Here is a 15914-nt window from a genome sequence, read left to right as displayed (position 1 = left end):
TCACAAAAAAATCCTACTCTTGAAGACCACCATCACCATCAAAAATATCCAGAAAACTAGGGCTACTATCACAGTATCAACAAAAGGTGATAATCTCGTTGTGAAGACCACTTACTACCTTCTTTATTTGGGACTATATAATCGGTAGGGCTCATATAAAGTTGTAAAATGGCCCAAGACATGACAGAGAAAGACCTTCTAAAGATGGAGGTTGAGCAGTTACGAAAAGAAACCAAAACAGAAAGGGTGCTGGTAATGTATCAGCCTTTTTACATCAAAATTATTATGTCTATTCATTCGTATCTATGTGTCTCTGTGTAACTGAATGTTCGCTTTTTTCATGTTCTCTTGTGTAGTTATATGTCCTCTTGTGTTATGTTCTTTAGTATAGTTGTACATTTTCTAGTTGTATGGTTCTCCATGTAGTTGTATGCTTTTTTTGTTCATGTTGTTTTATGTTTTTTAGTGTCGATGTCTACTTTTTAGTTGTACGGTCCTCCATCTAGTTGTATGATTTTTGTTTGCGATGTATTATGTCTTTTAGTGTTGTTGTACATTTTTTAGGTATATGGTCCTCCATCTAGCTGTATGTTTTTTGCTTACCATGTATTATGTTCTTTGGTGTCGTAACTTTTTAGGTTATATGTTCTCCCCTGTAGTTGTATGATTTTTTGTTTGTCTTGTATTATATTCTTTAGTGTAGTTGTACATTTTCTAGTTGTTTGGTCCTCCGTCTTGTTGGATATTTTTTATGTTATGATATTTTGCAAAGTTGTTTGTTTTTTTAAGTAGGGTATCATCTTGCATGTTCTCTTTTTTGGTTGTATGAACCCTTGTGTTACATTTTCTCTTTTTTAGCGTAAGAGTGCGTTCTTTTGTATTGTGTCATTTTGCATAATTGTATGTCCTTTGCTTGGTATATTATCATGTATGTTCTCATTTTATTACTAGTATATCTTCATGTGTTTTAAGTTTTCGCTTTTTTTCTGCAGGAGTGTTATATTCTGTTTTCTAGTTGTATCTTCTTTTGGGTAGTTGTATATAATTGTCTATTTTTCTTGGGGAGCAGCAAGTTCTCTAAAACCAAAGGTCTCTACATGTGCATGCAATTGGATATCTCATATATCATATACAGTATACAGGAATTCAGAATCCACCAAAAATCTTATTTATTATTACCTTTAGATAAAGCAAATGCATAGACAAATGTGTATTAAAAGTAAAAGTTTTTCTATTCTCAAGTGTTTTACATAAAAATAAACAAAATACAAAAAATACTTGAAAGGACTTTATTATCACAATCCCTTCAAAGAAAAGGTATCATTAACATTGAAACTTGATTCAAACAATATGTCATTATCTAAACATTTTTTATTGTTTTTGAATTGTCAATGCCATTTTCTATATTTAAAAAAAAGTTGTAACAATAGCCATTCATCTTAAATTGACACTACCTGTTCTACATAGATTATGTCAGTAGTCATTTCTTGAAGGCAGACAGCATAGGATCAGGCATTGACAACTCGTGCTAGACACTGTTCACCACCTCCCTCCACAGTGACCCATGCACAGGTCAGAGATCATACCAAGAACATACCTAAAAGTCAATCAGATGGGTTGGCTGCCTCATGCTCATGTAATAAAAATAGAATGAATTAGTTTATTTCTACAGATAAAAATATTGATATACATAAAATATTCTCAAATGATAAAATAACTAGTGATGAGCGAGTATACTCGTTGCTCGGGTGTCCTCCGAGTATTTTGGCGTGCTCGGAGATTTGGTTTTCGTCGCCTCAGCTACATGATTTGCGACTGCTGGACAGGCTTAATACATGTGGGGATTGCCTGTTTGTTAGGGAATTCCCACATGTATTCAGGCTGTTCAGCAGTCGCAAATCATGCAGCTGTGGCGACGAAAACCAAATCTCAGAGCACGCCAAAATACTCGGAGGACACCCGAGCAACGAGTATACTCGCTCATCACTAAAAATAACAGAACAGAATATATTTCAGTAATCTAAATTACCATAATCTATTATTTTTATTCTCACAGACAAAGCATTTTTTTAATCATTCCAATTAAAAAAAAATTCTACCTGTGTGAGGGCTTCGATTTTTTTTTTGCAAGAAGAGTTGTATTTTTTAAGACACGATTAGGAGCTACATATAATGTACTGTAGGCTCTGATTGCCCAGTGATTCACTGCAACACTCTTCATTGCAGTGTATTATTCACCGTCACTGTTTTACAGATACTTAACGTTCCCTGTATAAGGTATCCAATAGGCAAATACATATGGCCGACAAGGGACCTTTGTTAGGCCGAAGGCTACCATGACATCCCATAGATACAAAACCAATCGGTCACATAATGTGGAAATAGCTATTGATACAGCAGACATCTACTGCACAAAATAATATTGTTGGATGTTCTCAGAACTGAGGACATCTTAATATTCTATGTCCCTTCAGTTACCTTTTTGAACATAGATCTGGGCATAGAACTATGTAACAGCCACAACTAGGTCCTGGTGCATTTTGCCTGTAGGCCCCTTTGCAGCCTAAGAAGACACCATTAATACACATGGCACCTCATTGATTGGAGCACTGTGACAGATCTATAAAGGGGTCCTAGGAACCTAAAGTCAAGCCTCAGTATGACAATACACCAGGAAGGGAGGCCAATACGTTGATTTGACTATTACCAATTTTTCTTGATTTTCTATAGCGTTGGCCTACACTGTATTTTCCAGAAGATAATTGACTAAACTTGTGCTGACTATTGGTTGTCTGAGGAAGTCACCAAGTCATTTAGGAACTTCCTACTTTACTGTGTTCCTCAATCTCTCCTTACAGTAATAAAAACAGAACTTTTACTTATATTTTTTGCAAATTTCTCTCTTTTTCCATGTCAATCTAAATGAAATAAAAAAAATGCCTAAAACTTAAATATTGCAGTTTTTAGTCTGTCGTGGACACTGGAGGCAAATAGCTGTGGAGGATCCGAGCAGATGACATAAAACAGCTCCTTCTCCCTCTCCAGGCACAGTGATGTCTGCACGTGTCACCAGCATGCCCACAGCACCCTCCCATACAAATAAAAGGAAACACCCATAGACCTAATCTTTAGTTTGCAAGATGTTAGTCGTTTTTTTTTAACTAAAAATAAAGGACAACTCCTACATCTTGATAATAAATCATGGTAATCTATTATAGTCGACCATGTTTTGTTGCACATCAGCCTTTTTTAAGTGTATTCGGAAGTTGTGTAGAAGTTTTGCCATGTATTATCCCCTCAGGCCCTGCATTAGGTATAGCTAATAAGCTATATATGGCTTTTTATCAATGCTTTTTTAGTGAACCCTTCCAGGGTCTATCAGGCATGTAACAGAATTTCATTGTTGACTTCTCTCCTGGAATCTTTAGTAGAGTACCAGGGTAAAAAAGAAGACCACATGGACACAATGGCCTTTGACTTTTTATGTAGTCAACCACTTTGTAGTCTTTAGGATAGGCAGTCAGAAAAGGCACTGATCTTGGAAAGTTATGGTGTAAAACACCTTGTGAGGTGTTTCCTTAGCTTGAGCTTCTTGTAAATGTAAACCACTTATGGATCAAGCATGGTTGGGGAATGTTATGGTCATGGTTTATAGATTAACAGAGGCAACATTTATTTTGTTCTCTTTGAAGGTCTCTAAATCTGCCCAGGAAATGAAGACCTACGTGGAATCTCTAGCAACTGAGGATCCCTTGATTAAAGGAGTACCAGAAGATAAAAACCCATTTAAAGAGAAAGGTGGCTGTTCTGTTTCCTGACACTTGCACAAAACCGGATTCCTGGAGCCATGCAATGAACTTTTCCCATTGTAGCCCAGTCATTAGAGTAAATTGTGTTTGCCTGTAAGATTTTGGAAACGAGGCTGCTCCTTTGGCTTTCAGAAGAGGATGATGGGATATGTAGTAGGAATGTCAATCAAACCATATTTCACTTACAATTGGATTTTTCAAAGTATCTGTAATAAAAACAGACCAATACCTCAATATATCTGAGATTTTTTATTATATTCTACATTGATATCCAAGTATACTTGGTAAAATTAATCAGATCTATGAGTTGGTGTCAGGCCTGGTCAAATTCCAACTATTAGGCCGGAGTCACACTGGCGATTAAAACGGACGAATGCAATGTGATAAAAAAATCGCATTGCATTCGAACCCATGTTATTCTATGGGGCAGCTCACATCATGCGATTTTTTATCGCATCCGATCGTCGGACCGAGACAATCACAGCATGCTGCGATTGTCACCGATTTTCGGATCGGATTCGACAATGCAAGTCTATGGATGCGATTAAAAATCGCATTGAAAACGCACCACACGTGTGACTTGCGATTAAATCGCAAGACTTCTCTAGGTCAACAGCAAAGAGCATCAGGCATTGGCATTGGATGTCAATTTGATGCTTAGATGCGTATAAAATCGGTTCCACGCCGGAAAATGGGATGACAGACCGATCCCTGAACAAGAATTCTTTGTGCGATTTCGTACCGTTAAAATGGGACCAATTTTTTATTCGCTGTGTGTGACTCCAGCCTTATAGGGGAATTCGCACTATAGATGATGTCTGATAGGTGCAGACCTGACCATTCAGCAGGAGATTAGAGATAGCTATTCTGGAGATTGGTGGGGTCCCAGAAATGGGTTATGCATAACTTATTGAAGTAGGAATGCTTCTTCAACCATAATGTCTAAAGTGTAAGAGATTTGTCACCACTTCCTTGTAGGACAACTTTGGTTCTTTGACCAGGAGTAAAGCGCTAGTCCTAATCTGAAATATCCTGTCAAAGAGTGAGTGGTTTGTTGCTGGCCATTAGTTCCCAGCACAAGGGTAAAAGCCTGCTTTCGCTCACCCTACTGCTCTGATTTTCAACATTTACCCTGGGTTAGCAGGTATTAGCGCTTAGTCTCCTGTCACCTAGTAATGAAGAAATGATCTGAGGACATTGGTCATGGTCTAATTTGTTAATCAGCTATACTAGGAAGTATGAGCTGATCCCATCTGTTCACACAGATTAGAGCGCTCAGTAAAGATCACTCCACTCATATGACACTATACTTATATGGGTCACCCTCCCAGGGCTGTCGGGTACTCGGTACCGGGCTGGTGTCAGCGGGATGTGTCACAGCAGCGGTGACCCGGTCCGTGGCCCTGGGCGCCCAAGTATTAGGGGAGATTGAATGGTGGAATGTAGTTAATGGAATAGTTTGTGACGCCACCTGTGGTGTTCGGCAAGTGAGATGTTAAGCCGACGCTGCATGCAGATCCACTGGGACTGATGGTATGGTGCAGCAAAGATGTAAAAGCTGTAGTCCCAGGGCATGTAGCAGTGCCAGAAGGGTAGGAAGCAGACAAAGACACAGCGGGGTGCAATTTCTGTACCTTTACTTGATAAATGCAGTCCAGGGTCCGGATTACAGATGGTACCGGAGTAGGTTAGCCTGGAAGCAACTCAGGGATTCTCTCTCAGCAGATGGGCTGTGCAGTCTCCTTCTTAGCACTTATTTGAGTGAAGTACTCCTAGTACTGAATTACACTGAAGTTCCTCCTAATTCTCTTCTACTAGCACTCCTCGTATGGCAGACAGCTGTAGCCGCTATTCCTCTCTTGGCTCACTCTGTGCTGTTGTGCCTCCGAGTCTTAGATGGGGGTAGGGCATTTACAGCCTCCTACTCCTCTGGTGTCTGTTGCAGGACCGTTAGTATCCGTACAACCGTGGAGACCAGGCTCCAGTTCAAGTGCTCTCGCTGTGAGGGAGCTCTCTTTCCTCAGCTCAACCTCCAGCTTCTCGCCACACGTCTGCACACGTGGACCTCCTCGCACTTACTGACCACTCCTTCCTCTTAGCCCTCAGAGAGCACTCCTCCCTTCAATTTCTGTTCAGAGTCCCCCTTGCTGGCCTGGAGTGGAACTGTGTTGCACGCATAGGTTAACTGCGAGACAGACCCTTCACTGCTTCCAAGCATGACATCACCCTCCCTGGAGGAAGGCAATGCCATTGTGGCGACCATACTCCTCGGGGCACCACATTCCCCCCAGTGCAAGTCAGCACTCCTGGGCTGATGAAAAACATATGAACATATAACAAATATAATTGTACAAGATTTTGAAAAATGAAAAATGTACAAAAACCACAAGCTCCAAAAACAGTCCTATGATGACAAGTCCAAGCATTAATGCCCATAGTCCATTCCTGGGCAAATGGTGAACTAATTACAAAGAAAGTTTTTGACCACACAAGTCCTGTGGTACAATGTTCATAAAACAAAACTGGCAAATTCCAAAGGAAACTCTTACAGATTACTTGTAGGCACAAAACTTGAGAACAGTTACATATATACACAATTTCAACATTTACATTTGCTTTGGCTATATACGATATCTGATGGGTGGTATACCTTGTGTAGTACGGGTAGATCTGCGTAATACTGGTGTAGTGTGTAATGTACTGGATACACTACTGGTGGTTCTGCATGGCGCATGGCACAGGGATACTAGATTGTCTGTGTCTGTGAACTCTTAGACTCACCAGGGGTACAGCAGGTTCACCACTGGCAGGTCGAGGGTTCTCTGGCTCCACTGCTGGTGTGGCATCTGCTGCCTGATTTTCCTGATTTTCTTGAGTCACTTCTTCCTGTGCTACCAATTGGGGAAATATCAACACTGGCACCACTATCGCATAATTTACTTTAGTCCAATTTGCAGGGAATTCTCCAAGTATGGTGCTGACCTTTTCTTCCTCTATGGGTTGGACGTTATCTTGTTCTTCCATTCTTTCTTTTAACTGATCAGGGCATAATTTCAAATGATCTCTTGATATTGCTGTTGATGTTTCTCCTCCATCTTTACTAATAAGGCACACCTTGGTATTGTCAAAGTTTGAGGGTAGAATGGTGTAGGGTTCAGCTTCCCATTGATCATCCAGCTTATGCAGTCTTCTTTTCCTCTTGAGGACTTGTTCTCCTGGTGACAAGGGAACTGCAGGTGCATGCTGATTGTAGTTCCTTTCTTGCTTTTTTCTTGCCTGAGCTAAACTCTTTTCCACACATTTTTGTACTCTTCTGTACCGTTGCTGCCTCTCTGTATCCCAGTCCACATCTGGTGATGTTACTTCAGGTGTCAGGACTCCCATGTCCAAATCAATAGGCAGTTTCCCAGGCCTTACTCTCATTAGGTAGGCTGGAGTACAGTTGGTGGAATTCACAGGAATGTGGTTGTAGAGGTCCACCAGATCTTGCAACTTTTCTGGCCACAGATTCCTCTCCTCCAAAAGGCAAGGTCTTCAGTAGGTCAATCACTACCTGGTTCATCTTCTCACACATGCCATTGGTCTGTGGGTGATACGGTGTTGTCCGGATCTTCTTACAACCATACAAGTTACAGAATTCCTGGAACACTTCTGCCTCAAAGGCGGGACCTTGATCTGTAAGCACTTGCTCAGGATATCCATGTGGTCTCCAGAAGTGCTGTTGGAATGCTCTGGCTGCTGTCCTGGCTGTTTGATCTTTGACAGGCACAACTACCAGGAATCTTGAGTAGTGGTCCACAATGGTAAGAGCATAGATGTAGCCCGACCGGCTTGAGACCAACTTCACATGGTCCAGGGCAACCAACTCGAGTGGCTGCTTGGTCACTATTGGCTCCAGAGGAGCTCTCTGGCTGTCTTGATCCTTTCTGCGCAGGTTACATTGTCCACACTCTCGGCACCACTTCTCAATGGCTTTCCTCATACCAGCCCAGTAGAATCTCTCCCGGAGCAATGCTTCCAACTTCTTCCATCCGAAGTGTCCAGCTCCATTGTGGTATGCTTCCAGGACTATTGATGCCTCTCTCTTTGGGACTATCACCTGCCAAACCAGCTCATGAGTGCGGGCATTGATACTCCTCCGACACAGCTTTCCTTCATAAATGAACAGCCGACCTCTTCCACAACTGCTGGGTTTCTTCAGGAGCAATCGATTCTGGGCGTGAGTCAGCTTGTGACAGTAGCTCCTTCACCAGGCGGACTGCAGGGTCATTATCCTGAGTTTCTGCCCAGTCATGATGGGGCAATGGATTTAGGGTGACCTCTTTCAAGCCAGACCGTCTGTTTCTCACTCCTTGAGCACCCTGGGTCGCAAGTGGCCGGTGGAAGTGAGGTAACTCTATTTCTTCAAGAGCCTCAGGGTCTTCTTCTGCATCTGGCAGATTAGGCATCCTGGACAGCGCATCAGCATTGGCATTCTTGTGCCCTGCCTGGTACTTGATGGTAAACTCATAGTTAGACAGCCGAGCCATCCATTGTTGTTCCAGTGCACCTAGTTTTGCAGTGTCCAAGTGAGTCAACGGGTTGTTGTCCGTGAAGATGGTAAACTAGGCTGAAGCTAGGTAATGCTTGAATCTTTCAGTCACAGCCCAGACTATGGTGAGGAACTCCAGCTTGAAGGAACTATAGTTGTCTGGGTTCCTTTCAGTGGGGTGAAGCTTCCTGCTAGCATAGGAGATCACCCTTTCCTTGCCATTCTGTACCTGTGACAGTACAGCTCCCAGTCCCACGTTGCTGGCATCAGTATACAACACAAAGGGTTTGTCATAAACTGGATAGGCCAGAACTTCATCTCCTGTGAGAGCCATCTTCAGTCGGGTGAAGGACCTCTCCAACTCCTCAGTCCATTCAAACGTGGAATTCTTCTGTTTGGCTGTCTTGGACTGCCCCACCAGAAGATTTTGCATAGGAGTGGCTATTTCAGTGAAGCCGTTAATGAACCTTCGGTAGTAGCCTACCAACCCGAGGAATTGGCGTACTTCATGGAGGTTGCTGGGCTTCGGCCAGTCCCGGATGACTGTGACTTTGTCAGGATTTGGTGCCACACCTTCTGCACTCACTACATGACCGAGGTACTGTACCTTGGGCTTCAGGAGTTGACATTTGGAAGGCTTCACCTTCAGGCCAAAGTTGGACAAGGCTTCAAACACTTCAGCTAGGTGCTCCAGATGGTCTTCATAAGTCTTGGAGAAAACAATGACATCATCAAGGTACAACAGGACTGTCTCAAAGTTCATGTGTCCCAGGCAGCACTCCATCAGCCATTGAAATGTTCTTGGGGCAGTGCAGAGCCCGAATGGCATATAGTTGAACTCACAGAGACCCATTGGAGTGGTAAATGCTGTTTTCTCCTTGTCTGCCTCTGCCACGGGAACCTGCCAATACTCACTAGTGAGATCCAAGGTGGAAAATTAGTTAGCAGTTTTAAGTGCAGCTAATGACTCTTCAATTCTGGGTAATTGGTAGGCATCTTTATGTGTAATGCTGTTAATTTTCCTGTAATCAACACACATTCTCATGGTACCATCCTTTTTCTTTACAAAAACTATTGGAGCTGCCCAGGGGCTACAACTGTCTCTGATAACCCCTGCTTCCTTCAGCTCTCTCAACATACCTTTGGCACATTGGTATTGTGTTGGGGGTATAGGCCGGTACCTTTCTTTAATGGGTGGTTGATCTCCAGTGGGGATATGATGTTGAACCCCTTTTGCCTGCCCAAAATCTAGTTGGTGTTTACTGAATACCCGCTCATATTCTTGTGTCACTCTTTAAACCCCATTTTTCTGGTATGAAGGTGTAGAGTTAGTCCCCACCTGCAGTTGCTGACACCACTCATCTGGCTGCTTCACAGAGCCATCGTCCTCCACCTGATCGGATGAGACCAAGGGCTCTGCTGCCTGCAAAGAGTTATTATTAACAGTGAGCAGCTTAGCAACTGTGGCGTACCGAAGTATTGTGGCCTCCTCCTCCTCCCCACAATTCAAAAGGCGTACAGGTACTCTCCCTTTACGTACATCATCCACCCCTCTGGCTGTCAGGACAGTGGGCCTGCTATCAGAATATACTGGTTCTACCAGTGCCTGGTAATCCTTCCCTCTGAGGCCTATGGCTGCCTGACACCAAATCAACATTTTACATCTGGGGGGTATTGCAATGGGGAAAGCATCACTCACTCTGACACTACCAATTTCTCCGCCAGAGAGTTCTACCTGTTGTCTTTGCATCAGGGCCTTGATCTTCTGCAGGACTCATTGTTCACTGGAACCAGCAGTCTCAGCCACCTGTTGCAACAAGACAATAACCTTGGAAAGACAATTTTCAATTACATTTGTACCAAGAGTCATCATGGGATTACATTCACGTCGATCAATATCCACCACTATCAGACCTTGAGATTTCAACTCCACCCTCCCCACCTTAACAGTAATTTCTTTACATCCCACTTGTGGTAAAGACTGACCATTGCTGTCAACTACTGTTAGTTCATTAGTTGGGCCACGGGTGAGTTCAGAGGCAGCCCAATACCGCTTGTAGAGGATATAGGGCATAGTGGTCACCTTGGAGCCAGTGTCCAGCAAAGCGTTCATGGGGATGCCACCACAGGAAGGACCGGTCTCCCTCCAACATACTTGGCTCGCCAATTCCTTGGGCCTTGTGGTCATACTCCTGGGGGTTGGCCCTCTGCCCCAGGGGTTGTTCATTTAAAGGACAAAATCTTGCAAGATGACCTGCCTTGTAACTGCGACGACAGATGGGACGTCCGTCCTGGTCATAGCGATGGTTGTTCCTTCCTCGGAGTGGCGGGGTTCTCCTCCTCCGGAGCCACGGGATATCCTCTGGACTGGAAGAAAGCTGGATCTTTTCCTTGGAGGACACCTGCAGGGACTGCACGGTTTTAGTAAGTGCAGCCATTCCCCTGGTCAACTCCTGGACCTGAAGACGCAGCTCTTCTGTAGGATCTTTATCCAGAGTCTGTGCATCAGCCTCCACAGGGATGGAAGGGAAAGAGGCTGCTTCCTGATGGTAGGTGATCGCTGGGAGCCTAGGGGGCGCTGGACGGCTGTCAGTTGATTCCTGCAGGACCCGAATAGCCCTGTCCTTAAAATCAGCAAAGTCCAGGTCAAGGTTTTGCAGGGTTATGATGCGCAACTGCCCTCTGTGGGTACTGGATAGGAGTCCTTCAATGAACTGCTCCTTTAACAGTTTATCTTCCTCCTTCACACTGTCAGGATCAACTTGCTTAACTGCTCGCAGCGCCTCCTGCAGGTTAAGAACATAGTCCCTTATACTGTCCTGCATTCTCTGCTTACATCCAAAGAATCGCTTCTTGATTTCCGCTGCAGTGCGGGGGTCAAAGGTACTTCTCAGCTTGGCTAGAATCTTTTTAACAGTCTCTTTGTCAGTGTCCTGCCAGGCTTTCACCTCTCTCTGTGCTGCACCCGTTAGCTGTCCAATAAGGATGTTCACTTTCTGGCTTTCAGACAGAGGGTATACTTTAAACAAACTGCACAGTCTCTCTTTAAATTCACTCAGGGTATGTGACTCACCCGAGTATTGCGGTAGCCAGGCTGCTCCCGGAAGGTAGGGCATATATAGCGGCATTATGGGGACCGCTGCAGCGGGCGCTACTCCTTGCGGCGCTGAGGGGTTGGCGGCGGCGTCCACCACTGCATTGCTGCTTGGCGCAGACATTCTCTTCCCCCCTAGTTAACGTTAGCCAGGGCTGGGGGTTGAGTGAGCTTACCGGCGGCCGCTTCGCAGGCCCGACGCTCTCGGCTGTAGACCTCAGCTCCTCCCCTTCTCGCGCGCTGTCCTCTCTTCCCGCGCGGCACTTCACTTCTTCGTGCTCTGCGGCAGGCTCCGCCCACGAAGGCTTGCCCCTTTTTTCTTCCCGAGCGCGCCAAGCAGCGCGGCAATGGCGGCAATTGGCACCAATTTCACACAGTCTTTTACACACAGTCTATGGCACACAGGACCCGGGGGGTACCGGGCTCCGTAATCCTGTTTGTGACGCCAAGTTGGGTTGCCCTCCCAGGGCTGTGGGGTACTCGGTACCAGGCCGGTGTCAGCGGGATGTGTCACAGCAGCGGTGACCCGGTCCGCGGCCCTGGGCGCCCAAGTATTAGGGGAGATTGAATGGTGGAATGTAGTTAATGGAATATTTTGTGACGCCACCTGTGGTTTTCGGCAAGTGAGATGTTAAGCCGACGCTGCATTCAGATCCACTGGGACTGATGGTATGGTGCAGCAAAGATGTAAAAGCTCCCCACAGGTGAAGCTGTAGTGCCAGGGCAGTGTAGATGTGGTTGGCACGGGGATGTAGCAGTGCCAGAAGGGTAGGGAGCAGACAAAGACTCAGCAGGGTGAAATTTCTGTACCTTTACTTGATAAATGCAGTCCAGGGTCCGGATTACAGATGGTACTGGAGCAGGCTAGCCTGGAAGCAGCTCAGGGATTCTCTCTCAGCAGATGGGCTGTGCAGTCTCCTTCTTAGCGCTTATTTGAGTGAAGTACTCCTAGTACTGAGTCATACTGAAGTTCCTCCTAATTCTCTTCTACTAGTACTCCTCGCATGGCAGACAGCTGTAGCCGCTATTCCTCTCTTGGCTCACTCCGTGCTGTTGTGCCTCCGAGTCTTAGATGGGGGTAGGACATTTACAGCCTCCTCCTCTGGTGTCTGTTGCAGGACCATTAGTATCCATACAACCGTGGAGACCAGGCTCCAGTTCAAGTGCTCTCGCTGTGAGGGAGCTCTCTTTCCTCAGCTCAACCTCCAGCTTCTCGCCACACGTCTGCACACGTGGACCTCCTCGCACTAACTGACCACTCCTTCCTCTTAGCCCTCAGAGAGCACTCCTCCCTTCAATTCTTCAATTCCGGTTCAGAGTCCCCCCTGCTGGCCTGGAGTGGAACTGTGTTGCATGCATAGGTTAACTGCGAGAGAGACCCTTCACTGCTTCCAAGCATGACATCACCCTCCCTGGAGGAAGGCAATGCCATTGTGGCGACCATACTCCTGGGGGCGCCACATATACCTCTCCATACTCTTTATATACCCTCGACCTAATCACATCACATTATAAAATAAGCACAGTGGATGTCAAATGGGGTGTGTACATTTTGCAACTGTTTTTTGTTCCAGTGCATTGGATATTAAAAATACAGCACCTTTTAATCTAGTCTTTCTAATAATATCCTACCACATTGTGTAACAGCTCCTATGCAGAGCTATGTGTTACCTATTGCAAAGCATCCCTGTACATAGCCTCATTCTGCTGTGTGTTACTTACCTCTCAACACTTGTGATTTCCAATCTGACTTGTCCCATTCTTTGAGAATGTCAGAGCTTACATGTCATTCTATTTCTTCTCGTGTCATAGGAGGGTTGAACAATCCCTGTCACTAATCACTTGGTTAAGTCGGACTTCTCAGGCTAAGTCCTGATACTCTGATATTAAACTGGAAGTCTTGAGTAATCTTATTGGGGCTTCTTAGCTTGTCTGCCATAGACTTTCAGATTTATGTCAGTCACTGCAGAAGGAGTGTGACCTAATGACTGACAAGTTAAAAAAGAATAAAGTCTGTATATAAACACACTATATACAATGCACAGGCATTACCTAGATATATTATCAGGTACAAAATGATACTGTAATAATCCTAAGGATTTATCAGTGCATGATTATCAGTATATAAGAGGTTAAAAAAAAATGTCTACTATTTTTCCATGTACAAATTGCCTTTTCATAGAGGAAGAGGAATATATCTCTAGTGCTACCTATTGGAAGAAGCAACTATATCAACTATTTTATAAGCCTTGTCACATGAAATAGTAACATCTATTTATATAATTGCCTTGTAATGTTTTCATTCCTGTTCTGTCCAGATGTCACCCTATCCCAGAATTCCAAGCGGAGGAAGTTCACCGACCGCCATATTGGGACACCCAAGTGATGGATGTCTCAATATGTAAACTGCTGCTGGTACCAACCTATTGTGCGGTACACCGTCGCACCACACACACTCACTGTCACATTCACATACTCACACACTTAGACTCACACACACTCACATGCAGACACTCTCATACACTCGAATTCCACACAGGGTCAGTGAATCATTCGGCTGATCTCGGCGGCAGATGCGCGACGTGTCTACAGGCAGAGGAAGCCGGTCACATTAAAGGGGTTTTCCCATGAGCGAAATTTCATTTGAAAAATTGTCTGTGTCTGATCGTGGTATGGAGCATACCACATCTCCTGGGCAGGGGAGGAAGCAAAAGACAATACTGACATTACAGCAGTGGATCACAGAGGATTCATTTTGTGAGGTAAAATATTTCACTGAATGTTTCTAAACAATATTTTACCTCACAAAATGTATCCTCTGCATTCTCCTGCTGTAATGCCAGTATTGTCATTTGCTTCCTTCCTTGCCCAGGAGCTGTGGTATGTTCTGTACAATGTCAGACACAGGGGTGAGAGAGACAGAGCACATGGGGGAGACAGCTCAAACGGGACAGCACATGAGGGGAGAACACAGCCCAGGAATGAGAGAGACAGCAGACAAGGGGGATAGCACATGGGGTAGACAAGTCAAAGAAGAGAGCACAGACGGGAGAAGTCAGCACATGGGGAAAGAGAGAGTGGATAGGTGGGTGAGCATCGGGCCTTCATCTAGTCTATATATAATTACCTTGTAAAGTCTTCACATCCTGTTCCATCCAAATGTATCCGGATCCCAGAATTCCAAGCGGCGGATGTTCACCGACCCCCATATTGGGACACCCAAGTGATGGGTGTCTCAATATGGAAACTGCTGGTGGTACCAGCCTCTTGCGGGGTACTACCACCAGAACACGTCGCACCACACAAACACTGTGTACGCTATATGGCGGTCTGATTTACTGCGCCTGCGCGAATCCTGCGCAGGCACAGTGAATCATTTGGCTGATCCCGGTGGCAGATATGCGACGTGTCTAGAGGTAGAGTAAGATGGTCACATTAAAGGGGTTTTCCCATGAATGAAAGTTCATTTGAAAAATTGTCTGTGTCTGACCGTTTATGGAGATACCACATCTCCTTGGCAAGGGAGGAAGCAACAGACAATACTGACATTACAGCAGGGGATCACAGAGGATTCATTTTGTGAGGTAAAATATTTCACTGAATGTTTCTAAACAATATTTTACCTCACAAAATGTATCCTCTGCATTCTCCTGCTGTAATGTCAGTATTGTCTTTTGCTTCCTCCTCTGCCCAGGAGCTGTGGTATGTTCTGTACACAGTCAGACACAGACAATGAGAGGAGAAGACAGCAGATGGTGAGAGAGACAGAGCACAGGGGTGAGACAGCTCAAACGGGACAGCATATGAGGGGAGAACACCGCACAGGAAGGAGAGAGACAGCAGACAAGGGGATAGCACATGGGGTAAACAGATCAAAGGAGAGAGCACATACAGAAGACAGCACATTTGGAAAGAGAGAGTGGATAGGTGGGTGAGCACATGGGGAAGAGATTCTCAATGCTGCAAAGCCTGCCCCCATCATGACATTACCGCCCTCCCGATGCAATAGCATCAGGCCTCTATCTAGTAGTAACATAGTTAGCAAGGCTGAAAAAGACATTTGTCCATCCATTTAATCCTATATTGTCAGAATAAATCCCCAGATCTACGTGCTTATAAAGAATCTAATATATGTAAGATACAATGTTGTTACACTCCAGGAAGACATCCAGGCCTCTCTTGAACCTCTCAACTGAGTTCGCCATCACCACCTCCTTAAGCAGGGAATTCCAGATTCTCACTGCAATAACAGTAAAGAATCCTCTTCTATGTTGGTGGAAAAACCTTCTCTCCTCCAGACGGAGAGAATGCCCCCTTGTGACCATCACCTTCCTTGGTATAAACAGATCCTCGGAGAGATATTTGTATTGTCCCCTTATATACTTATGCATGGCTATTAGATTGCCCCTCAGTCGTCTTTTTTCTAGACTAAATAATCCTAATTTTGCTAATCTCTCTGGGTATTGTAGTTCCCCCATCC

General features: G+C 44.8%; 2 protein-coding genes across 2 annotated transcripts in view; one reads left to right on the top strand and one right to left on the bottom strand.

The window, feature by feature from the left end:
• The window catches only part of LOC141086580 (uncharacterized), a 127021-nt gene that overhangs the window by 92390 nt on the left and 18717 nt on the right, over window positions 1–15914 (bottom strand). The gene's annotated exons all lie outside the window — the stretch shown is intronic.
• GNGT2 (G protein subunit gamma transducin 2) lies at window positions 106–4021 on the top strand. The gene is made up of 2 exons (XM_073572914.1): window positions 106–252; window positions 3693–4021. Exons 1-2 carry the CDS (start codon window positions 169–171, stop codon window positions 3816–3818), a joined length of 210 nt encoding a protein of 69 aa, XP_073429015.1. The 5' UTR covers window positions 106–168; the 3' UTR covers window positions 3819–4021.

This window comes from Dendrobates tinctorius, unplaced genomic scaffold, assembly GCF_039654945.1.
Source record: "Dendrobates tinctorius isolate UK_male_01 unplaced genomic scaffold, ASM3965494v1 ptg000032l, whole genome shotgun sequence".
In the NCBI taxonomy this organism is placed as follows: Eukaryota; Metazoa; Chordata; class Amphibia; order Anura; family Dendrobatidae; genus Dendrobates; species Dendrobates tinctorius.
The sequence above is the reverse complement of the archived record's forward strand: the minus strand, read 5'-3'. Positions and strand labels throughout refer to the sequence as shown.